The following is a 25,653-nucleotide window of genomic DNA, read 5'->3' on the forward strand; positions in this document are numbered from 1 at the left end:
TCAGTAGACTTTAAAAAATTTTTGAGATAGGGTCTTACTCTATTGCCCAGGATGGAGAACAATCACAGCTCACTGCAGACACAACCTCCTGGGCTCAAGTGATCCTCCCACCTCATCCTCCCGAGCGGCTGGGACCACTTGTGGTTACTAGGATGCCTGGTTAAGTTTTTATTTTTTTGTAGAGATGAGAGGTCTCACTATGTTGCCTAGGCTAGTCTCAAACTGCCAGGCTCAAGCAGTTCTCCTGCTTCAGCCTCCCAAAGTGTTGGGATTACAGGCATGAGCCACTGCACCTGGCCTAGTGGACTTTTAAAGCATAAATCTGTTTTGTTACTTTCCAGCTAAAAACCAGTAAGTGTCTTAGGACACAGTTTAAACTCCAAGATGGTAGGGTCCTCCCTGACCTGGGCTCCCAGCTACCCTTTTGTGAAATGGTGAAGGGCTCTGCAGCTGGTTGTCTGGTACTGCTGGCCTTTGCTTTCTACTTAGCATGTTCCTTCTCCCACAAAACAAAATCACATTCTCACCACCCCCTGCTCATTCTTCAGGGCTATCTTCTGGGAAACTTTCACTAAATACTCCTCTCCTCCGAATCTGAGTGCCTGCTTTGCTCAGGTAGCATGTGTTCACTGGATAAATCCTTGGTTCCTGGCACTGAGGCAGGGTTTCTGTTCCCAAGAAGCAGAGGCATACTATTCTGCGAAAGATTGACTTGAGTTTCTCATAATACCAAGCAGTACCTGAGGGAACAACCGTCTAGCTTAAAATCCTCCCTAGCACTTGTCATAGCAGTGCTACGTATTGCCTGTGAAGGAAGTTTAATAACTGCTAAACGGTTTGATTAGCTTTATTTCATCAGGATTTTTTTTGACTTTACAAACTGATTTGGGTTATTTAAATTTCTAGGTCTAGTCTTAAGTATAACTGGTACATATTCCTTCAAGCAGCCATTACACCTTTCATAAATTTATTATACACCTGCATTTTTATAACTATTATGCTTTTTAATTGTTGGCCACCATTTTTAGTGCTTCTGAATTGTTATGGTTCTTATGAATTAATACTTGGTTTTGAATTAATGCTGTGACGCTTGCTTCCAGGACCCCTATGGTGTAGCTGTGGGTGGAACTGTGGGGCACTGCCTGTGCACGGGATTGGCAGTAATTGGAGGAAGAATGATAGCACAGAAAATCTCTGTCAGAACTGGTAAGTCTTGAAAATTACAAATCAGGTAACATTTTAGAATCACAGAGAGATTAAAGGGTGTTAGCTTTATTTAAATTTCTGCTGCTGAAGTATACTTGGTTTTTGTAATTACCTACCTACTATTACTCTTGGTATTGCAAATATGGACTCTTTTCACCTGTGTAGAAGTTAGCAAAATACAAAGTCATTTTTATTGAATTCATAGTAGCTTCTTGTTGACATAGTATCTTAGTAAAACAATTGCCATTTGGAAGTATGAGAAGTTTTTGGCTCTAAAAATGTGTCTTACAAGACTGGAATCATATGTTCAGACCATGTACTGATTCTGCTGAATATGTCCTGTGAAGCTACAGTTAGGTCTGGAGATGGAAGAATTGTCTCTTTGCTAGTCAGAAGACTTGAACATTTTCTTTTATAACTGGATTTTAAAATGAGTTACAGTTCTCCTGTTGCTTGTCAGCACTGTCTGGATTTAATACACTCCTGTCATTTCTCAAAACAGTGCTGGAGAAAAACCTGATTCTTACTGTTCACAGTCAAGCGTGTTAAGTGTTGTTCCTTGCTATTTAAAAGGGATTGAAGTGATTCTAATTTGTTTTCAAGGTTAGTTTACTAGATTGGAAGAATAATTGGCCACCTCATCGGCTCCCTTTTCATTTTGTATAGTATCAAGGTATAGGAATTTTGCTGTATTTGACTTTTTTTTTTCTCTCTTCCAGTGACAATCATAGGAGGCATCGTTTTTTTGGCGTTTGCATTTTCTGCACTATTTATAAGCCCTGATTCTGGTTTTTGACAAGCTGTTTGTTCATCTGTATTTAGTTTAAAATAGATAATATTTTCTGTACATAGTGTACATTACAACTAAAAGTGATGGAAAAATACTGTATTTTGTAGCACTGATTTGTGAGTTTGACCCATTATGATGTTTGAGATATAATCATTGATTCTATTTGTAACAAGGAGTTTTAAAAGAAACCTGACTTCTAAGTGTGGGTTTTTTTTCTCTCCAGCATAATTATGTTAATATAGTCCCCATTTTTATTCTGGTGCAGAACTGTTGTGCAGTGGGGTCTGCCATGCGATTTTCTTTCAGCACTGACCCCTTTTTAAGGAATACAAATTTTCTCCTTCATCACTTAGGTGTTTTAAAGATGTTTACCTTAAAAATTTTCTTGGGGAAAGAATGAATTAATTTCTATGTTTTAAAACATTTCCCTGAGCCAGTAAGCAGTAGTTTAATTATCGGTCTTTTCAAAATTAGGTGTTTAAAAAAAGACATATATGATATTACTGTTATATCAATAACATGGTACAAGAAGAACTGTCTGCCAGGTCATTCTTCCTCTTTTTTTTTTTTAATTGGGTAGGACACCCAATATTAAAACAGTCAATATTTGACAACGTGGAATTACCAAATTAAAAGAGAATACTATGAATGTATTCATATTTTTTCTATATTGAATAAACAATGTAACATAGATACAATATAAATAAAAGTGGTATGACCAGTGCTTGTTTTTCCTTGTGTGTTATATACAATTATCAGTATTGATAGGCCAATTTCTAAAGCTGATGTAAAAAACTAATATATTAAACATTTGAGATATGCCTAAAGTAGCTAAACAGGAGCCAGGCATTCATTGTTCGAAAGTACTGTCGTCACCCTTACAGTTCTGTGAGCTAGTAGGTACTAATATAAGGTTAAACAAGAAAAAACTCACTCACCCAAGGTTACATGGTAGAGTCACACCAGGCAGTTTAATTCCAGAGCCTAACATCATTCATTATGCTATGACTGCCTTGTTTTTTCATAGCAACCTCAGTCGTCACTGTCGTTTTGAGTATATTCTGACTACTCCTCCACCCAAGTAGAATAACAGCTGCTTTCTGTCAGCCTTTTATATTCTAGAATCATATGCAGTAATATTCCCATTAATAGCCTCACTAAACTGAAGGACAATGCTACAGAAACATTCATGTTATTTGTGTGAAGTGTAAGAGACCCAGAGCAATTCAGGTTTATGAGTTACTACAAAGGTCCACAATGTAGTTTGCAATTTGAAGAGATTGTGAAAGAACCCAGTTAATCACCCAGCACTGTAGGAATTGCTACATGGTAACTCTGTGAGGAAGATAGCTACTACTGTGGAGATCTTAGAGGGGTCTTCAGCTAAAAAGTAACTTTTAAATGCCAAGTAGCACATGTTGGTGAAAAAGGTCGTATTTGTGAACTTTTCAGTTCTCTGCTATAGGAAGTATCAAAGGGTAGAAAACTCAATGTCTTGTGGATTAAGATAAACTCTGTGGTTAGACAGTCTATATTGCCTTAGATTATAATAAAGAGTGAGGAATTCTCACTAATACTTTTTTTTTTTTTGAGACAGAGTCTCACTCATGCCCAGGCTGGAGTGCAGTGGCACGATCTCGGCTCACTGCAACCTCCACCGCCCGGGTTCAAGCAGTTCTTCTGCCTCAGCCTCCCAAGTAGCTGGGATTACAGGCGTGCACCACCATGCCTGGCTAATTTTTTGTATTTTTAGTAGAGATGGGGGTTCGAACTCCTAACCTCGTGATCTGGCTGCCTCAGCCTCCCAAAGTGCTGGGATTACAGGTGTGAGCCACCATGCTCGGCCTACTAATACTTTTTTTTTGCTTTTTTTTTTTTTTGAGACAGAGTTTCACTCTGTCACCCGGGCTGGAATGCAGTGGCATGATCTCAGCTCCCTGCAACGTCCGCCTCCTGAGTTCAAGCAATTCTCCTGCCTCAGCCTCCCGAGTTGCAGGGATTACAGGTGCCTGCCACCATGCCCGGCTAATTTTTTGTATTTTCAGTAGAGACAGGGTTTTACCATGTTGGCCAGGCTGGTCTTGAACTCCTGACCTTAGGTGATCCACCCACCTCAGCCTCCCAAAGTGCTGGGATTACAAGCGTGAGCCACCGCGCCCGGCTGTTTTTCCAATAACAGAAGAGACAATTACTCGTAGAGAGTAGCTGGTACCATCATAGCCTAACCTCAGTTCAGATAGCTTGGTCCCAATACTAGCTTCACATGCAAATAACAACAGCGTTGCACTCTGAGGCACCACAATCTTGTAGCAGGACATAATTCCTCTGAGAATTTGGTAAGTCAGACCTAAGCTACAAAAAATCGCTATTGCAGCAATTAGGCTCCATAGTTGAATAAAAGAAAGGGAAATGTCATTGATTGTGATCTTAAAATATTTAATAGTCTTTCTTTAAAATCGAAAATGTGATTCTTACAAGTTATGTGCCACATGAAGCAGGTGTTATTTCTTGAGAAATGCAGGTGATACTGAAAAACATAGCACTGAGGTATTTTTTATTTTTAAAATTGAAGGAAACAAAGTCTGGATCTAATTATTTTTACATTTACAAAAAAACTACTGCTTGGCTCTTTTGCTATAAGTTTAGGTTCTGAATACATGACGAGTATGGGAAAGAGCAGAGTAATAGTACACGCAGTTTTAAAAGCTATGCACATCATAACCTGGAATAATGATTACACAGCAAGAGGCCTGAGTGGAGGTAGGCTAACAACATTTTGACTTTCTCCTCAAAGGATAGCTTTGAAAAACAAGTGTAACCAATTGTTACACCAAATTAAAATGGCAATATTAAATCGGTAACAAAACGATCCACATTTTATACAATATTGTATTTCCAAACATACATAGGTCATGAAAATCAGAGAACCTAATATAGCACCGTTGAAACCATTCATTATCCCTCATGCGTGTATGCAATTCAGAATTTTGGCAGAAGACAACAAATGGAAAATGTCAGTTTCATTTCTGTAAATCAATTTGGATTTCAATTAAATCTTTGCCTTAGTAAAGGGTATTCTTAAGATCAATTAGCCGTTTTTAGCTCCACCGTTTTGGAAGTAAAAATGATGGGCTACATCTACTTTTTAATTTAAAACCAAGAACCAAGCAGTAAGGACAGCAACGTCAAGAATATCACATTGAGAACCACACAGAACATTATAAAGAATTTGGTGCATGTTTTAACAACTACCAACTGATGTTAACAATGAAAAATTTACAAAGATAAATTTTTTTTTTTTTTTTTTTTTTTTTTTGCACTGACTGGTTTCAATACAGCACTGAATTAAACTCATCTTTGGGCTTCAATCTTTACATAGAGTGAATATGAAAGTGCCATACTGAGGCCTTCCCCAACTTTGTACCATAGTAAAGATTTCGAAATCATTCCAGAATGGTCTAAGTGATAGCTGTTCTGGCTGACATTTTTTTTTTTTTTTAAATAAAAGACATTTCCTGGCCAATTTTTTTGCTTGAAGATGATTGTCTGGTTATATAAGACATCAATCTGAAAGTAACAACTTATTTTAACTTAACTACTGGCACAACCACTGCCAGCATTGAACTTGTACTAGTCCAAGCCAACTCAAAAACACACATTATAAACATTTGAATGTCATTTTTAAAAGCGATGTCACAGTTTGTTTCCTAAGAAATGTAAAAGCTTTTATTTGAAAACATTGTGTCTTCATTTTAACCCTCAGAGTTAAGAAATGTTTTTTAGGTCATTGAATTGTGGTTGACGTGCTTTAACTACCATTCTCTAAGTTGTGTGCTATACCTAGCCTGTGGGACTCCATAGCTTCTCTGAGTCCTAAAAGTGGAGGATTCTGTTCTAATGCATGTGACCAAGAAGGATCCTCAAACGTCTACGCTTCCAATATTCCAACACTGCTTTATTGGGCAGTGCTGTGTATGGAAGTTTTGTTTTGTTTTCAAAGGACCAAGTAACACGACACCATGTTAAAGACAGCAAACATTTTTTGTAGAAGTTTTCAGCCTGTATACATTATTCCATCAAATTTAAGAACTTTAAATGGATTTTAATATGGATATAATGACAGCCATTAAAAGATGCTATTTCTTTTACTAACATTTCCCCAGTTGGGCAAAATAGAGGCATCGTGTGCCATTGGTTGTCATACTGGCCTTTGGCTGTGTTGGGGAAGTAATCATACAAAAAGTGCCCATAAAACAGAGAAGGCAGCAAGTGAAACTAGAAAAAGGTTGGAACTATATGAATCAGATTTGAAAGAAGTTATTTTTAAAATTCTTTCTGAGATGACTTGAGGAGGGAAGTGCAGGGGCTTCTGGAGTTGGCCCCTCCACTGCCGTCCTGAAGTAAAGTAGGTTCAGACTGTCCGTAAAGATTATCGTGAGAGTTGGTGACTGCACCCCAAACCAGAGCCAGTTCTCTAAGAAGAATATGGTGCAAAACAAAACAAACCACAAATTAAATACATGACACTGAAATCACTTTGATGAGAAAACAGAACACACAGATATTTTAAAATACAAATAAATACATTTAGCCATTTTTATTCAACAACCCCAGAGAACTGTTTTAAAAGCAATTGCTTCTTTGAATCCCTTTCTAAATTCTTTCATAAATACTTACTAGTTTGATTGTCACTTAATGCAGCACCTCAGTGTTTGCTGGTGGTGGTGATGGAATTTCACTTAACAGTCTCTCCATAAATTATTCCACTAAATAATGTTTCCCTGAGGAAACCCAGGCAGCTTACAAAATACTGTTAAACACTCACAACAAAACCTGCAGAGTATTTTATTTAAGAAAAGGAATGTAGTGTTATGACATAGGGGGAAAAAACTATGCAAAACAGTCACATGGAAAGAAAGTATTTTAATTTTAAAAATCCAAGTTTGCTTAATTTCTTGTGAGCTGTTCAACACTGTTTTAAATATCCTGAATAACTGTGTCAACAAAATTCATCCCCAGTGTTTCCACAGGAGACATTAAAATTAGAGATCAAATTATACTTTTTTTCCTTTAACCAAAGTAGTCTTTTTCTCAGTCCTTTTTGTGCAAAAATATTACAAGAGCAATTCAAATGGAAACGCTGAAATGACATGCCAACATTTCAGGGCACATTTAAAACACTCAGAATAATTCTTGAAATTATTATATTCTAAAATATTACTAGCAATCACTTTTAGATTAGTTCTGTACATCTACTCACACGGATGCAATTTTCCTAGACCTCTGAAAAATAAACAGGCTCATTGGTCTCTTTTGGTGTCCACACAATAGGCAAGATAGGTTTACAATAGTGTTTAAATCAAACTAGGCATCTACAATCTCTTGACTCCACCACATTCAAAACAAAAGTCAAAGTTCATTTGGCTATCTTGAAATCGCTCCCATAAACCAACTACGGTTCACTGGATCTAAACATTTCTCAGAAATGTGTCATTTTATATAATTTCACCTAAGTGATGATTTGGGGATCCTTTAGAATTGGTTAACACCTAAGAATAAACTTTATCAAAATGAGTAATTGCAATAAAGTGCTTGTTACATTTCCAAATGATGCTTTTAGACTGTGGTATGTTGTTTTAAAAGTATGTGCTATTCCTTCCGTAAAGGATCCCCAGGCATGAGAGTTGGGTCTTCTCACCTGTCTCATAAAGCAGCAGCACTATCTTTTGGTAGGCTGACAATAGGCACATTACCCATGCGGATGAGGCTATACTAGTGCTATGGCAAAAGGGGAAGTAAATTAGAAAAGTGGGAGGCATGTAGAGGGTTCCTATTATACTCATAGTTATATACAAATATATTAAATATACTATAAAAATAGTCGATTCTATTCCTTTGCAATTACTTCAGAAGCTCCTTTTAGAAGAAAGCTCACCCAATCCAAACTTAAAAGGTTCTCTTTCTCCAAACACTTAAAATGGCAAGTGCCTTTGTGCTGTTTCTTCTCTACCATTCAGAAATTCCAATCAGCTTGTCCTGGCTAGAAAGACTCACTCAGCAACATTAATATCCAGTGTTTACCCCTTCCAACAGGGACTCCCGTGGGACTAAGACAGGGCCACAGGTAATTGGAAAGGTTATAGACTTGAATGAGTTTTACACAAATATTCATCAACAAACTTTCAATTACCAAAGAAACAAAGAAAAAAGCAGAAATACTAAAGTAAAATGCTATTTGCATTCCACTTTTTAAAAGTTTGCCTCAGTGTAGTGGAAACATCTGAAAACATGTTGAGTAATACCCAGTTTAAAAGAATTTTCACTTGTCTGCGTAGGGTACTATTTTAAGGATCCCTTTCTAAGGCTTCTTGAACAAGGGTTCTTCTCCCTTCAACACAGTGCTCTTGATGGAGCTGGACTGCTTCAGTGCTCCTAACGTCAAGCGACTGCTTTAAGGCAATGACCAACAACTATAGCACTTCTGAAGAATCCAAATATTTTCACTATTTTGCACTGAATACCTACAACAAACTATTCAAAATCACTGGCATCTTGTTATTACTAGTACATTCCTAAAGCCAGATACAAATGACAAAGGAGAGCACAGCTCTCAAGTTACCCCTGGAATTTGGGATGCTGGAAGGCTAGACTGTAGTTATTTACTCACATGCTACCGGCATCTCCCATACTTGTTCCTCCAATATTTTCCACTCAAAAATGAAGTACTTAAGTGTCTGGGTTCTGGTTTGACACCGCTCTGAGGAGCAACTTTATTAACGCTTGTAGTTCTCACTTGCATTTGATAAACAATACTGACTCCCCCAAAACTATGATAACTGTATATCCAAAGCAGGGTAACTGCAGAGTAGCTAGCATTTTTCCTGAAACTCAATAGTTTCTTACCTAAAAAGTACCACCCAGAATAAGTGTTTTTAAGAAAGATGAATACCTGTGAGAGTAAAGCAGAGGGAAGAGACTTTTTTTTTCTCTTTAAGCTGGAAGGTGTTTCTATTTGGTGTCTTTAAATGATAAAGATTTGGGATTTTAACTAACAGCTTTGGCTATAGAAATGAATGAAGAACAGACACTGCTGAATCTTCATTTGAATGCTCAAGTTTCATGGGGCAGGGTGTGGGGCGGGATAGCTTTGCACCCCAAATTTAAGAGAAGCAGGAGGAAAACAAAGCAGCAAAGAGGCAGCTGGTGCTTACTACTTCTTCCACTACTACACTTCAGACTGACAGAAAAGCAGCTAGCTGCTCCTTTAAATTAGCAATGGTTAATTCTAAGCAGGAAAAGATGAGCTATGAAGAGCAGTAAGAATCATAAAGGAAAATTTTAATTTTTTCCCCCAACTATTTGTGGAGATGGGAAATAATTGAAGGGGCTGGAGTAGGACAATGTGAGTAAACAGTTTACACATTTACCTGGGGCTTGTCTTATGCTTTGTTGCTGTCAACCTAAGTAGTACTCACAGTTCACCATCTTTTAAGTGTGGTATGGAGAGGACATGCCTTAATATAATAGTTCTTCATATCTTTTGTTAGCTAAATCCGTATCACTAGGAATTGCCAATAAATAAATGAGGCACAACTCAGATATATATGGAATGGCATAAAGTTAAGAAAGGCAATTTGAAAGGGGAGAAGAACAATCCTTTTGCCATATTCCACAACATCCCCCTTGTCTGTGTACGTATGCTCAGGTACATACATATTCTGACAACTATTCTTGATATTCATGGGAATGTGGGAAAGCTCTACTGGATGGTCATTGAGCTAGAAGAGCTCCTTGATATGTTAATTACTGATTGGTATCTAGTCGCACTTCTCTTGTAGAAGGGTAAGTACCAATTTTCTTTGGTTGTTTTCTTTTTCAACATTAATGTTCAAAGTAATTGTGGCCAGGTAGAATTTTCTGCAGAAAGACAAAGTATATGCCTTAAGGATAACAGCAAAGCAGAGGACAGAGAAGTCTTAAGAACTGGCTTAGCATTCCCCTGACCTCTTTACCTAGCAATTCTGCATTTAGATTAATTTTCATTGTTCAGAACCTTTTCTGTTTTAACAATCTCAACTCTGTTACACATTTTCTTTTGAGGTCAATTTTGATTTATTACACTTGTCCTCTCCTCCCTTTCCTCAGTAATAACTTTTTTATATTCTAATAATGTATTTTCTACTAATCTTCTTTTGTTCTATCACTGTAAATTTCATTAGTACCATAAAATCTATAAAGTGTTTTTAAAATGTATGTAACTTGTATTGGAATTTACTACTTTTAGAATATGATATTGCTCAAGGAAATCTTAGTTCACGTTTAGAAGGCATGTGAGTTACAATATTTTAGTGTTGTAGTGAAGGCATAGCCAAATTCCTATGCCTTCTTTTTTTCTTTGTAGGAATATCAAGATCATATTGAGCAAATATTTCTGGTAAATTCTTAAATGACTAACTTTAAAGAAAAATGCTGATTTAGGAAACAATTTTAGGATCACATTAATAACTATGATAGTGTTAGGTTGTCATCTTTTATTTCTAAATTATTTGTATCTCCAGTCCAAGAGACTGATAGCAGTCTTCAAAGGAACTTATTAGGAGACTAATAATGACACTGACACCCACATGCTGTTAAAAAGGTACTAAGGTTGTAAAACTGCTACGGAAACCGGACAATGAGTTCAAGATGGTGAGTTATCACCTGAATTAAAATCAAGGCACTATGGGGTTTTTCCCCCTCAAATAACCCTGAATCATTTCTGACTAAAAGAAGCACTGAAATTGTGAAGGATAATAAAAAATATTTCAACAAATCTCAAAGTTAAAATTCCCATGATTGAGAATGTTAAAAAGTGCCTAAGATGTTTTGTGTGCAAATTTTACCTCTATAACTGAAACATTCTTGAAATTACTTTCAGGCTTGTTGAAAACCATTTACACAAATATTTCCAACTATGAACTATAACAAAATATGCAATCAAAACTCCCAACCACCTAAAATAAAGCAGTGCAAATTCTGTTTTCAAACATAATTGAAAAATAATGAAATGAGGGATATTTCTGAGTAACTTGAAAATCCTGTTGTATCAATAATTTAACCTGAAAAAAAAATCCATTCCCAGCAGCACATCATACCTCACTGAACAAACTGTGACATCACAGCCAAAGTATGAACAAAAAAACTTGTGCCCCGGAAAAGTGAACAGAACACTATTGTGTTGTAAACAAAAGGAAAAACAGAGGATGGATCAGTTTGCACATGGTGTCAGAATCTCAGGAAAGGTGCTCATACCTGTAAGGAAGAGATAACGCGTTCATGCAGCATACAAAATGTTTTGCTTTCTCTCCTTTTATCCAGACATATACATATTTTTACATCATCTGTACATAGAGAATTTGAACCCACACGACATTCTGAAAGTAATTACTGTCCCATCATTATCTGAAAAGGGAGAGGGGTCGGGGGAGGGGGTCGCTACCAAGTCTACTGGACTGTCTTCATGGCATCACTGTAAGCAAACCCCTGACGTGGCAGTGGTGTGTCCTCTGTAACACTTGGTAAGAGGCACAGAACCACTAAAAGTTACTAACATCATTAGTGCCTTTCTGATTCCCTGGAGGTCATTTCATAGCTGAGCTTCTTAACATTTGGCAACATATTCTTTTTCCATAAAAAATATCCGGGCAACTAAAACACTGTCAGAATTGGCTATGCCCCTATGATCAGCTCCTGCTGGCTGGTATTTAATGTACATCGGTAGCACTAGGCAGCATTTTCTCTGCCAACTAATTCCAGGAACTAGAACACTCAATACCGTATCTCATGAAACTGCTGGAACTTTTTCTCCTTTCCTCAGGTCATTTGAGTAACTCTTAATGGGCCATCCCCTTCCTCCCTTGATGTCAGAGAGGAAGCACGTGTGCTACTGTGGTTGAACCTTGGAAGGGTCGGGCAAACTGTCAGTCCTGTGCCGGCTGAGTTGCTGCTGTTGCTGAGACTGATGTTGCTGGTGATGTGACTGAGAGAAGGTGCTCTGTTGTAGAGGAAATGCAGCAGAGAGGATGAGCTGAGTTGAGGGATTCCCATGGAGCAACCTAGAAGTCTAAAAAACAAATGGATTATGCAGCATTGCTTTACTCCCTTTATGCCACCCACGCAAGATTTACTCACACTCTCCCGTCCATAGGGACAAAATCCTTAAAATTCTACATAATGCATACCACTTTCACGCTCTGGTTTAAAAATTCTAATTTGGAAAATGCTTATGAGGCCTTCCCTCTTTCTGAAAGTATGAGAGAGTTTCATTTTTTACAGGAATCTCAGCTGCAGATTTTATGGTATAGAAAGCAATCTATATCTTGAGCCAAATCACACATGTTCTTTCACTTTATGTCCTAAAGACCCATATTTTAAATTACAAAATTTGAGCATAGTTATGACTATATGAAAAACAAATACTCCTAGGCCAAACAGACAATGCCTTCTGCACACAGGTTCGCTCAGCTGGTTAGAGCGGCACAGTTAAGCTGCCAGGACCGTGGGCCCTGAGGTAGACTGAATGGTTCAAACTTGGGCTGCCCTACTTACCACATGTGTGACCTGGTCAAGCTGTGTACTTCTCTGGGCCTCAGTTTCTTTCTTTACAAAATAGGAATAACAGTGCCTACCGCACTGGGCTCTTAATAAAGATTAAATATTAATATTATTTAAAAGCATCATAATTATGAGGGCAAAGTTGGAGCCTTAGGTCCGATAAGTAGCAGTGTGGTATACAGACAGACAAAACAAAACAAGATGAAAAAAGGCACAGGATTTGCAGACAGAAGCCCTGCATTTGAGTTTTGCTCTGCCATTTACATAAGTAAGCTGTGTGACTTTGGGCAAGACTCAAATATATGAGCTCCCGTTCCTTTCACCAAATTTTTACTTCTGACGTGCTGTTCATTAACGTGAAACTCTCGGATACAAAAAAACATTAACGGAAAGAAAGTCAATTTTTACAATGAAAGTCCTTTCCCCATTACTGACAGTACAACTTGATGCAGGGTTCTTAATTTCAAAATGGAGCTGTGGTGGGCGATTTTTGCAAATGTACATGAAAGAAACATGCACACACACACACAAAAGAGCAAATCCTTGACAAACCTTAAAGACTACTACACCTTGTCAAGGACCTTCAGAGTTTTCTTTCGCTCTTTGTTATTAGGAAAAGCTATGTAAGGCAAAGACTTCAGGATACTTACGAGCCTTATAAGATTACAACAGGAGCATGTTTTAGAACTAGGTATTACATAATTTAGAAAGGCCAAGTTGTGTATTTATTACCTACATACAAGTGTATTTATGAGAGGTATTGCCTATCTTATTTCTTTGTGGGCCCTATGTCTTTGGGATGCCAATTTTTTTTTTTTGAGAATGTTTATTCTTTTAAGGGCTTTGTTCCTTGATAACTTAGAAGACTGAGATGTTAAGGCAGGTCCTCTCCTTTTTTTAGCTTATGCTTAATTCTCATTGGATATATTTTCCCTACATAATAATTTAGAACTTGTTTTAAGTTTTTGTTATTTCTTTATTTGTAATAGTAGCTACCCCAGTTATCTCTGCAGCATAGGCTTAAAGTCTAAGAGACTGTATGACTATCAGATATTATGGCAACTAGCCTGTTTTAGTTTTCCACACCACAGACAAGGATTATATTTGGACCAGCACACAAAGGGTGACAAATTAAGACTATATTTATGCCCAAATATAGAATACAATAATCACATCACATGTTGTGTAACTCAGAAATTAATGATAAGTGCCTGGCCTAGATGCAGTGGTCTCTAGTACACTTCCAGGCTAGCCTACATTCAAAATGCTCCAGCTAGGCCAGAAGGGGAAAAGGTGGATTTCTAGTGAAGATCCTGAGGTCCAGATAAGGGTTTTGTTCATTTCTCTGATGAGGATCTCGCACGAGTGACTTTCTTCTGTATCCCATAGATAAGGAGAGATGGTCTGATTTATCTACATGATATCTGCGTCTATATTTTGGCTAATCCAAGTGTCTATGACATTTGTCAATATAGCAGTCACATATAACAGCTATGTGCCTTGTCTTTCTTATATTCAGTGATTTACAAGCATTATTAATCCATGAGGTATCAACTATTATAACCTCCACTTTACACGTGACGTTTAGCAAGAGTAAGCAACCTGCCAAAGGTCACGCAGTACGTGGTGCAGCAGTGACTCAACCCCAGGGCAGCTAGACTTTACAGCCCAAGTTCTTAGCTATACATATACTTAGCTCATACATATACTACACCTCCACGGTATTTCTCCTCTGATACTAATTTATAACTCAAAAATTATAATAAGATTGAATTCAACAAAATAATTTAAGGTAACACTCATACCAGTAAAAAGAAATCCCTGCTCTGTACAGAGTAGAATTTATGGTTGGCTAGAAAAAGGAGGAAAGAGGTACTTGCTTAAGTTCCAGAAACTCTAGTCAGAGACTGAGAAAACAGGTGGGCAGGAAGTAGGCCACTCACTCTGTCCAGCAGTTCTGATAACTGGGTATACCCAAAGGCAGGTCTAAAGTCTTCCAACGACTGAACAAGGGAAGAAAAAAAATTGCCAACCAGGACAGCTTTCCATCTTTGTAGAGATGTAAACTGTACAATAAGCTTTGTGAATTTTTCACATCACTCACAAAACTGTTCACTTAATGCTTAATTTCATTACATGAAAGTAATGAGTTTGAAGCAGCTTTCCCATGGCGAGAATTACCTGTAAAAACTGTTGCGGTGGCTGGGTCAGCTGAGCCTGAGATGGTTGCTGAACTGAAGTGAGCTGCTGCTCCTGGGAGCTCTGCTGCTGCTGCTGCTGCTGCTGTGTTACTGACAATGTCTGTGACTGTTGCTGTTGTGTAGCAAAAGTAGGATATGCAGTCACCACCTGGCCCATGAGCATAGTACTAGGTACCATGACTGCCCCACAAGCTACAGGAGCAGTCACTAATTTGGTCACAAGTTGTTGACCTTGAGAAAATCTGTTAGAAGAAAGAAGGAAAAAAATTGGAGTCCAAAGTACAAGGTATACATCATAAAAGGCAGTGGAGTAAATACTTACCTAAGATAATACCCAATGACATCGCCAATTTAGTTTTTCAAGGTCTGTATATTCCTACTTTGTTTCATTTTAAAAGATTCCCTTTGGTATAACAGTAAAACAAACAATTCATACAGCAAGATCAACGTGTAACAAAAATACAAAACATTTTTGGATATCCACATTCAAAAGGATAAAGTTAGATCCTTACCTCACATCATAGACAAAGATTAACTTGAAATGGACCAAAGACCAAAATATAAGAGCTAATGCTATAAAACTCTTAGAAGAAAACATAGGCGAAAAGCTTCATGACAATGGATTTAGCAATAACTAGCAACTGACATTAGCAGTAATTTCTTAGATATGATACCGAAAGTACAGGCAACAAAAGAACAGATAAACAGATAAACTGGACTATATCAAATTAAAAATCTTGTGAATTAAAGGGCACTATCAACAGAGTAAAAAGGTAACTCTCCCATCCCACAGATGGGAGAAAATAACTGCCTATCATCTTTCTGATAAGGGATTAATAACCAGAATGTCTAAGAGCTCCTTCAACTCACCAACAATCAACCCAATTAAAAAAATGGGCAAAGGTCAAACTTGAACAAACATTTCTCCAAAGAAGATACACAAATGGCTAATCAGCACATGAAAAGATGCTCAACATCACTAATCATTAGGGAAATACAAATCTTAACCACAACAAGAGGCTACTTTATACCCATCAGGATGGCTATTATAAAAGACAAACAACAACAGAAAATGACCAGTGTTGGCAAGCAAGTAGAGAAATCTTGCGTAGTGCTGGTGGGAATGTAAAAATGGTGCAGCCACTATGGAAAACAGTATGCAGTTCCTCAAAAAATTTACTATAGGATTACTATATGAAGGAATTCCACTTCTGCTTACATAACTCCCCAAAATGAAAGCAGGGACTCAAAGAGATATTTGTACACCCATAATCATAAGCAGCGTTATTCACAGGAGCCAAAAAGTAGAAGTAACCCAAGACTCCATTGACAGATGGAATGAATAAGTAAAACACAGTAGAGTGGAATATTACTTAGCCTTAAAAAGGAAAGAAATTCTGACAACTGCTGTAACATGGATGAACCCTGAGAACATTATCCTAAGTAAAATAAGCCATTCACAAAAGGACAAATACTGTTTGATTCCATTTATATGAGGTACTTAGACTAGTCAAATTTACAGGGACAGAAAATAGAATGGTGGTTGCCCAGGACTGGGGAGAGAAGAATGGGGACTTGTATAATGGGTATGGAGTTTCTGTTTGGGAAGATGAAAAAAGTTCTGGAGATGGTTAGGGGAGATGGTAACAATCGTACTCAATGACAAGGAACTGTATACTTTAAAATGGTTAACATGGTAACTTTTATGTCATTTGCATTTTTCCACAATAAAATTTTTTAAAAATCTATAAAAAAAGAACCTTTTTCTTTTTATAAAATTACTAGGTACCAGGGAGTCAGATACATGTGGCACATGATTCATCTGCTATACTGGCACACAGTTCAAGAATAAACAAAGCTATCATAATGTAATTTTTTTAAACTCTAGGTTTACAGAAGAAATTCACACAAAATTGTATCTTATAAATATAATTCAAAACCAAATGACATTCTAACAGTGAATAAAACTCCTCTCAATTTATGAATTTATCAATGCAGCATAGCATCTGCTGTGCTAGAATTCATTAATTTTTCCCTCTTTCCCTGCTTCCTTTTGCTTATTGAAATGAAAGAACAGTAACACAAAAAAATGATGCTTCTTTGTGGAACAATATTATTTCCATTTGCCTTTTCTGTGAGATGAAGTTAGTTTATAACATTGGTCATTACAGTGAGATATGACTCTAACATAGATGTGGCATGACATAACTGTACTTACAAACTGTTGAAAGTATATAATATTACACTTAGTACAGATCTTGAAAATAAAATACTGTATTTTATATATTACACAACCAAATACTTTAATGCAAAACTATAAAGAATTAAAATTGTCCATATTAAGAAAGTCCAAAGAAATAAGTAATATTTACAAAGTACACTTAGTCACAGAAGTGCTAGGTGCTGATTTCTCTGTAATCTTAAATGAAATTCACATCTGAATTAGCCCATGGCTCACTGGTAAATGTGATAAGAACATTTTCTTTAATCTGCTTTCGTGTAACTCACACTTCTGCAGCTTTGTATACACGACTCCCTCTGCCCAGAATGCTTCCCTAGACTCCGTGCCCACACCCACACCAAAAGCCAAGCTCTTGAAGAGTCCGGGCAAGTATCTCTGCCTTAGTGAAGCTTTCCTGACCACACTGTTATTCACCTGCTTGACTCAACCCATGAAACTGCTTACAAAAACAAAACAACAAAACAAAAACAAAAAAACAAACAAAAAACTGCTCACTTCCTCCTTTCTCTTTAGAATACTCTAAAGTATTCATCATACCAAACAATACTGATTTGTTTATCTTTCTATTGCTTTTACTAGTCTGGTCTTTCCCTTGGGGAAGGGACGATGCCATACTCATCTAGGTAGGCCTTCAAATGTTTACTAAGATGTGGTTTCTGTCCTCCTCAATAGATAGATGTTCAGGGAAACGCAACTTAAAACCACAGTTAAATATCACCTTACCCCAGCCAGACTGGCCATTATTAAAAAGTCAAAAAACAATACACACTGCTGGTGGGAATGTGAGATTTCTCAAAGAAGTAAAAGTAGATCTACCATTTGATCCAGCAATCCCACTACTGGGTATCTACCCAAAGGAAAAGAAGTCATTGTATCAAAAAGACACCTGCATACATATGTTTATCGCAGTACAATTCACAATTCCAAAGATATGAAATCAACCTAAATGCCCATCAACCAGTGAGTGGATGAAGAAAATGTGGTATGTATACACCATGGACTACTACTCAGCCATAAAAAAAGAATAAAATAATGCATTCTGCAGCAACTTGGATGGAGGTGGAGGCCATTATTCTAAGTGAAGTAACTCAGAAATGGAAAACCAAATACTATATATTCTCACTGGTAAGTGGGAGCTAAGCTATGGGTACAGCAAAGGCATACAGAGTGATATAATAGACTTTGGAGGAGGATGGTGCGGGTGAGGGATAAAAAAACTATATATTGGATAGAATGGGCACTGCTCACGTGATCAGTGCACTAAAATAAGTCATAGATGGTTGTTTTTCCAGAGCAGGCCACAAAACCTTTCTGTAATACATGTTTAAGCACTTGAGCATTGAAATGACGACACCAAGCTCTGTGTTCAGAGCTCCCTCCCTCATCACCTTAGCTAGCTAGAGACCCCTGGCTAATTACTGAAAATTCACTTTTTTCTTATCTGGGAAATAAAAGAAGGCCCTCATTTACATTTTCTTTTAATAAATGACAATTTGAGACAACATATTTTGAGCATTTAACAAACTTAAAGAAGGTAAGCTACCCTAACCACTGTTACTACATGGACATTCTCTAGCATCTATATTGAAAAGACAAAAGCTTCACAGTGACACAGAGCCTGTCATAAACCTTTTCTAACAATGTGCTGTAGAATCTGTATTCTATAATATCTTGCAGCATATTTTTGGACAAGAAACAAAATTTGTTGTTACCCTTTAATTATGAAGTCTTTAAACAATGAATAAATTATGTGTTTTTATTTCAAATTTAAGAACACTGGCTGCAGTGAGCAACACATTAAAGTCACATTAAAAAATTTGATTAAAAAATCAAATTATTGTTTTCTAATTAATCGGTTTACAATTTTCAAAATAACAAATGAAATATGACAACTACCTTATCTGCCTGTCCTGAGTGAATGTAGTTACTGCAGCACTCTGGGTGCTGTTTTGTGGCATACTAGATGGAATCTGGACCATGCTTCCGGCTGCAGGCTGAGAAATCACCATAGTGTTATACAGTGGGGCTGTAAGAGTGCTCTGTGTCTGACTGGGTAGAGATGTTTGCTGACTGTGCCCACTCAGTACATTTTGTTGACTCTGTTAAAAATAAAGAGAGATTTTATAGACAGATTAACTGAAAATAATCATTTGGGAAGTATGCTAGAATTCATCATTCTAACAATATGACAATATGACAGAGAAAGAAGTGGCAGGATATATTACTCTGGGAGAAATATAACCACAAAGGAATGACTCATGGTAATTGAGAATGAATTAGTCTTGAATATCTTGCTGGAAGGTAAGCTATGACTTTAGAAAGAAGTGTGACTATAATAGAGATGATATAAAATATACCCGAAGAATTTCTGTTAAATGCCCAAAGTGAATAACTAATTAGTGGGTATTTTGCTATTTTTCATTTAAATCCTTGGGATTTACAGTCACAGATGTACAATAATTGCCAATATTTTCTGGAATAGTCAATAAACCATTACTGCCCCCTCCCCCAACAGTCTATTCTGCACCAGCAGGCTTCCTGGTCAGCCTCTTGAGCAAGTCACACCTTTTTAACATACAGAAATAGTCTAAGTTATAGTAACTTGGTATAATTACTAGACTACATCTTTAAACAGATTGTGATATATTTTAAAGCTCGGCTGGGTGCAGTGGCTCATGCCTGTAATCCCAGCACTTTGGGAGGCTGAGGTGGGCGATCACCTGAGGTCAGGAGTTCGAGATCAGCCTGGCCAACATGGTGAAACCCCATCTCTAACAAAAATACAAAAATTAGCCCGGCGTGGTGGCGGGTGCCTGTAATCCCAGCTATTCAGGAGGTTGAGGCAGGAGAATCGCTTGAACCCAGGAGGCAGAGGTTTCAGTGAGCTAAGATCATGCCATTGCACTTCAGCCTGGGCAACAGGAGGAAAACTCTGTCTCAAAAAAAAAAAAAAAAAAAAAAAAAAAAAGCTGAAAATATTTGATACTAACATGATTAGCACAAAACATTTTCATGATCACTTTCAATGCTATACTTTCTAAATATGATTAAATTTTGAAATGATATTTTATCATTAGAGCTTTATTTCTGTTTCAGCAATAGTGTGCATTCCAAACACTGACCACTCCATAGCCCGCTGTGCTCAGTAACATTACCTGAGTTGGTGTACTACTCTGTAAAGTCTGTTGTTGTATCATGTGCTGAGTTGTGCCAATGTGTCCAGTATTCATTCCACTTTGAATCTGGTTAGTAGGAACAACTTGGCCTTGCATATTTATAGGTGCAAGTTGCTGGATGTTAGATGAATTTCCAGAAGAAAGTTGAACAGAACCAAAATTCAACCCAGGATTTGATTGCTGCAAAAACATCTTTAAAAATAAAGATTATGTTAAAATGAGCTTTGTAGATTGAAAAGAAGAATGAGAGCATTAAAAAGAAGGCAAAATCAAGCTACACGAGGTCGGGAGATCGAGACCATCCTGTCTAACACGGTGAAACCCCGTCTCTACTAAAAATACAAAAAACTAGCCGGGCGTAGTGGCGGGCGCCTGTAGTCCCAGCTACTCGGGAGGCTGAGGCAGGAGAATGGCGAGAACCCGGGAGGCGGAGCTTGCAGTGAGCCAAGATCGCGCCACCGCACTCCAGCCTGGGTGACTGAGCAAGACTCCGTCTAAAAAAAAAAAAAAAAAAAAAAAAAAAAAAATCAAGCTACAAAGTACATTTAAAAAGCAAATAACAAGGTTAAGTCACTTTGAAGAATTAGCAATAAATAATTAGTGAATAAAACACGAAACTTCATATTCAATCTTTCAGTTATCTTAATTCTATGTTTCCAATTGTTAGAAAAAGTGTAACTCAGTACTACTCAGTCTGTGGACTGACAGCTCTGTATCACTTATCATTTATACTTTATAATATCAGACAGAAGTAGTTTTCACTCCGTTTCCCTTTACCAAAGTCATAGTCTCCTGGAGTGGTCCTGCTGGTTGGTCATGTAAGACTAATTTGAATCATACATACTGGTAGTTTAATAAAAATATTACTGATGATTGATTTATAAATTCTGTACCCAAGAGGTACCTAAAACTTGATGTAAAATATAATTTTTATATTATGGATTCAAACTTACTAAAATTTGGACTGGTAAAAAAGATGACTGGAGAAACAAGGATGTTGACAGAAATACCCTCAAGAATGAATTATCTTTAGAGACTGTAAAGTATAATCATACTGAGTAGGTAACCAGTGAATATTTAACTGAATTGATAAAACATATCTCTTGCATCTCACTTTTAATTAAGAAAAGTTAACTTTGCTAGAAATCCAAAATGTGAATGGGATGCTTTGTTTGTGTTCAAATATAACAATTACCTGCAGCCCCTGGCCATGGACCATCTGAAGTTGTTCTTGAATTTTTCTTAGTTCTTCTTGTTGCCGATGAATATTTGCTTCTATCATGCGTGTCCGTTGTTCCAACTGGTCTTTCAGATGTTGCATGGCTCCTAATTGAGCTGAAAACTGAAACTGAAGTACCACGTATGGCAAAAGTACAAAATATTTTAGAATTACTTACTCCTTATAATTGTGCAATGTGAAAAGTAAGCAGTGTAACATGAGTGAAGGATGCTATGCTGATTATGCCCCTTAGTTCCTAATCCACCCATCTTGCTCTGCTTTGTGATATTGGACCTGGACCTTCAAAATATTTCTCCTTTGCCAGCAGGCACGAAGTTATCCACATCAGTAGGTGGTGCTGGAGGGACACTGCCAAGAAAGGTGCTCAACTCCTGGTTCTGGTGCTTTTCCTTCTTGCTCTTATGTCGGGAAGCCAACGGGAAGCTTCCCAGTTAGCCTTGTCAGCTTCCCGGCAGGTGGCTTTCCAGCAAGTCTCAATGACATCCTAGCGGGCAGCTTCCCTGAAAGCTTTACCAGTACCCCAGCTGATGCTTCCAGCTCTCTAGCTCTAATCTGCAGCATGTCAGTGAACTTCTCTATTACCCAGTTGCTATAGCCACATCTGCCCCAAGAAGATCTGTGTCTTAGCCTGGCATGGGGGGAGAGGAGGTTGGCAGTTTGGGGGGAGTCTTTTAAGTATGTTCCTTCCTTGGGTACTCTCCATCTGCCTTACAGAGTGGTTGCTCTCTGCATCTGCTATTTCTATATTCTTTTTTTGTTTGTTTGTTTGAGATAGGATCTCCCTCTGTCACCCAGGCTCACTGCAGCCTTAACTTTCTGGGTTCAAGAGATCCTCCCATTTCAGCCTCCCCAGTGGCTGGGACCACAGGCATGCACCACCACACCTGACTAATACAAAAATGTATTTTTTGGCCAGGTGTGGTGGCTCACATCTGTAATCCCAGCACTTTGGGAGGCCGAGGCAGGTGGATCACGAGGTCAGGAGATCGAGACCATCCTAGCTGACACAGTGAAACCCTGTCCCTACCAAAAAATACAAAAAAAAATTAGCTGGGCGTGGTGGTGGGCGCCTGTAGTCCCAGCTACTCTGGAGGCTGAGGCAGGTGAATGACATGAACCCGGGAGGCAGAGCTTGCAGTGAGCCGAGATGACGCCACTGCGTTCCAGCCTGGACAACAGAGTGAGACTCTGTCTCAAAATAAATAAATAAAAATTAAAAACATATATATATAGTTGAAAGAGGGTCTTCCTATGTTGCCTATGCTACTCTTGAACTCTCTGGCTCAAGCAGTCCTCCTCCTTCAGTCTTCCAAAGTGCTGAGAATACAGGCATGAGCCACCACACCTAGCCTTATTCCTATATTCTTTAGGTTCTCTTTACTTCTTTTAGGAGTTAATCTGTGTTACCGTTAATACTTTTTTATATTATTCCTGTTCAAATTTCCGGTATGCTTCTGGCTTCTGACTGGATATTGACTGATTACACATACACCCTGGATTTACAAGACCTGAGCTCATATTGTGGCTATCACTTACTGGAAAAAAATTTAACTACTTTTTTTTTTTTGAGACAGAGTCACCCAGGCTGGAATGCAGTGGTGTGATCATGGCTCATTGCAGCCTCAACCACCCAGGCTCAAGCAATCCTTGCACTTCAGCCTCCCAAGTGGCTGGGATTACAGGCATATGCCACCATGTCCGGCTAATTTTTTTTTTTTTTTAAGAGATGGGGTCTCACATGTTGCCCAGTCTGGTGCTGAACTCCTGAGCTCAGGCAATCCTCCCACAAGCCACCGTGCCCAGTCGTATTTAAACTTCTTAGCTTCATTTTTACCCCTTAACAAAGGAAAAAGTAGTCTGCACCTGGAGTTAATTTGTATCAATTTCTGTCATCCCTAGAATGTCCTCTATGTGTACATGAGTAGAATTACTCAAAGTTGCAAAAATCTGACAGATAACCAATAATAATATTTTCACTTCTATCTTCAATGGAAACTATCCTCAGGTAAGTATAGAACATGCGCTTTTAAAGACTAGGCAAGTATGAATGAACAAACACATACATGAATGAAAATAAAATTATGTTTTCAATCTTATTTCTCTGTTTTATTTGAGTCATGAGCAGCTCCTATTTTCTTCTACTTATAATTTAGCCACATTTGGTGATTCATCTCTTAAGTCTACAGAGGCTCTTTAATTATTCCCATGAATTTTCAGTACATGATACAGTGTAAGAGCAGGAAGAGTTTCTCTTTATTGGAAGGAAATCTGTCTTAAAGAGTCTTAAAGTAGCCTCTTACAGTGAACTGTATGTAAAAGCGAGAAATGTCCTTCCCATCCAAAGCTTTTTAACTCCATCTTGAATAGTTTGTATTCGGGATACTAAATTACATTTCAGAGCACACAACTTTGATTTCGGAAATTAACAATAACCAGACCATATCATATATTATATTATACTAGCCTGAGAAAATATAAATTAATTTAGTACCTCAACTCCCTCAAGCTTTTTTTTTTTTTTTTTTTTAAATTAGACAATGTGTTATAATTATGGCCAAGCATGGTGGCTCACAGCTGTAATCCCAGGACTCTGGGAGGCTGAGGTGGGCAGAATGCTTGAGTCCAGGAGTTTGAGACCAGCCTGGGCAACAGGGTGGAACCCCGTCTTTACTAAAAATATAAAAATTAGCCAGGTGTGGTGGCATGCACCCGTAGTCCCAGCTACTTGGGAGGCTGAGGAGGGAAGATCGCCTGAGCCCAGGAAGCAGAGGTTGCAGTAAGCCAAGATAGCGCCACTGCACTCCAGTCTGGAAGACAGGGTGAGGCGTTGTCTCAAAAAATTAAAAAATAAAAAAGTTACATTTATATCATACAAATGTTATTTTATTATAACTAAAGTTATTTGTACCCTTGGACAAGCATTATATTGCTATCACTTAAAGGATTTCTATCAAGTACAAAAAGAAAATAGTAACAAACACAGAAGGCAGGATAACAGGAAGTAAAACCACAGAACTGAGGGAAAGCATTTGGTTTTATTAGTGAACAAAATGTGAGATATGAATGCTTACTAACATTTTTGACATAGTACATATCTTTTATTTCATGAAAATATTCCCATTAAATGTTAAGAAACGCTTCAGAATCCTGAGATTAAAAAACTAATAATATAGAAAGTACGTATCTCCTATCATATATGTATAACTTAAATAACCATATAAGATAGACCTTTTTTTTTTTTTTTTTTTTTTTTTTGGAGATGGAGTCTCACTCTTGTTGCCCAGGTAGGAGTGCAGTGGCGTGATCTCGGCTCACTACAACGTCTGCCTCCTGGGTTCAAGCGATTCTCGTTACTCAGCCTCTCAAGTAGCTGGGATTGCAGGTGCCCGCGACCACACCCGGCTAATATTTGTATTTTTAGTAGAGACGGGGTTTCCCCAGGTTGGCCAGGCTGGTCTCGAACACCCTGCCTCAGGTGATCCACCCGCCTCAGCCTCCCAAAGCGCTGGGATTATAAGAGTGAGCCACCACGCCCGGCCCAGAGAGAGCTATTTTTAAAAAAATACTGTTTTTACCTATTATTAATGATCATTCCTTGAAATCAAGACCTGCTAAGTTAAGGTATATTTAATGCCAAACAAAACAGAAAAGTTGAAGAAAAATACTATTTCTCCGTAGTATTTTTAATGTGTTTGAGGCACTGAAAGAGTACAGAGTCATAAATTACAAGTTGGGAAGTTAGGCTCCAAAGTAACGCAGCATCACTTTTGGAATTACTCCCCCCTTTTCTGGCTACTTTCCACTTTCAGGCCTCCTTCTGAACTTAGGCCAAGAAACAATTCTAGAAAGTTTTCCTTCACTTCCTCAGATTGCATTAAGGATTCACACAATGTGCTTACATATCAACTTATATACCTTCAGCACAGGCAATATAATGTGGAATTGTAGTTATCTGTCGTTCCCTCTAGATGTAATGGTTTTTTAGTATAGATATTATATTTGTACTGTCAGCATCTGCAATGCCTGTTACACACAAGGAACTCAATAAATACTGAAAGAATGAATATACAAATAAAGTTACTCAATTCTTCCAGTATTCATTGGAACAACAAAATGCACAGCTACATTTCATCTTTAATATCTTTATGTCTATAGTGTTTCTCAATGAGGGAGTGTTATGGCATATTAAGCAAGACAATTCTTTG

General features: G+C 37.7%; 2 protein-coding genes across 16 annotated transcripts in view; one reads left to right on the plus strand and one right to left on the minus strand.

Annotated features, from left to right (window-relative positions):
• Nucleotides 1-2,720, plus strand: part of TMEM165 (transmembrane protein 165) — a 777,160-nt gene extending 774,440 nt beyond the window's left edge. For both annotated transcript variants that reach the window (XM_050790613.1, XM_050790614.1), the window contains 2 exons: nt 1,101-1,206; nt 1,926-2,720. In XM_050790613.1, the coding sequence (XP_050646570.1) occupies nt 1,101-1,206; nt 1,926-2,002 (183 nt within the window). In that variant the 3' untranslated portion in view covers nt 2,003-2,720. The remainder of the gene's footprint in view (nt 1-1,100; nt 1,207-1,925) is intronic.
• A 1,691-nt stretch (nt 2,721-4,411) lies between these two features.
• Nucleotides 4,412-25,653, minus strand: part of CLOCK (clock circadian regulator) — a 121,171-nt gene continuing 99,929 nt past the window's right edge. For 13 of the 14 annotated variants that reach the window (XM_050790561.1, XM_050790554.1, XM_050790551.1 and 10 more), the window contains 5 exons: nt 21,404-21,556; nt 20,188-20,400; nt 18,929-19,131; nt 14,771-15,032; nt 4,412-12,098 (listed from right to left, as the gene is read on the minus strand). In XM_050790561.1, the coding sequence (XP_050646518.1) occupies nt 11,919-12,098; nt 14,771-15,032; nt 18,929-19,131; nt 20,188-20,400; nt 21,404-21,556 (1,011 nt within the window). In that variant the 3' untranslated portion in view covers nt 4,412-11,918. Of the gene's footprint in view, nt 12,099-14,770; nt 15,033-18,777; nt 19,132-20,187; nt 20,401-21,403; nt 21,557-25,653 lie in introns of those variants that run through there. The other variant, XM_050790562.1, reaches the window with a different exon arrangement.

Source organism: Macaca thibetana, chromosome 5 (genome assembly GCF_024542745.1).
Source record: "Macaca thibetana thibetana isolate TM-01 chromosome 5, ASM2454274v1, whole genome shotgun sequence".
Taxonomy (NCBI): domain Eukaryota; kingdom Metazoa; phylum Chordata; class Mammalia; order Primates; family Cercopithecidae; genus Macaca; species Macaca thibetana.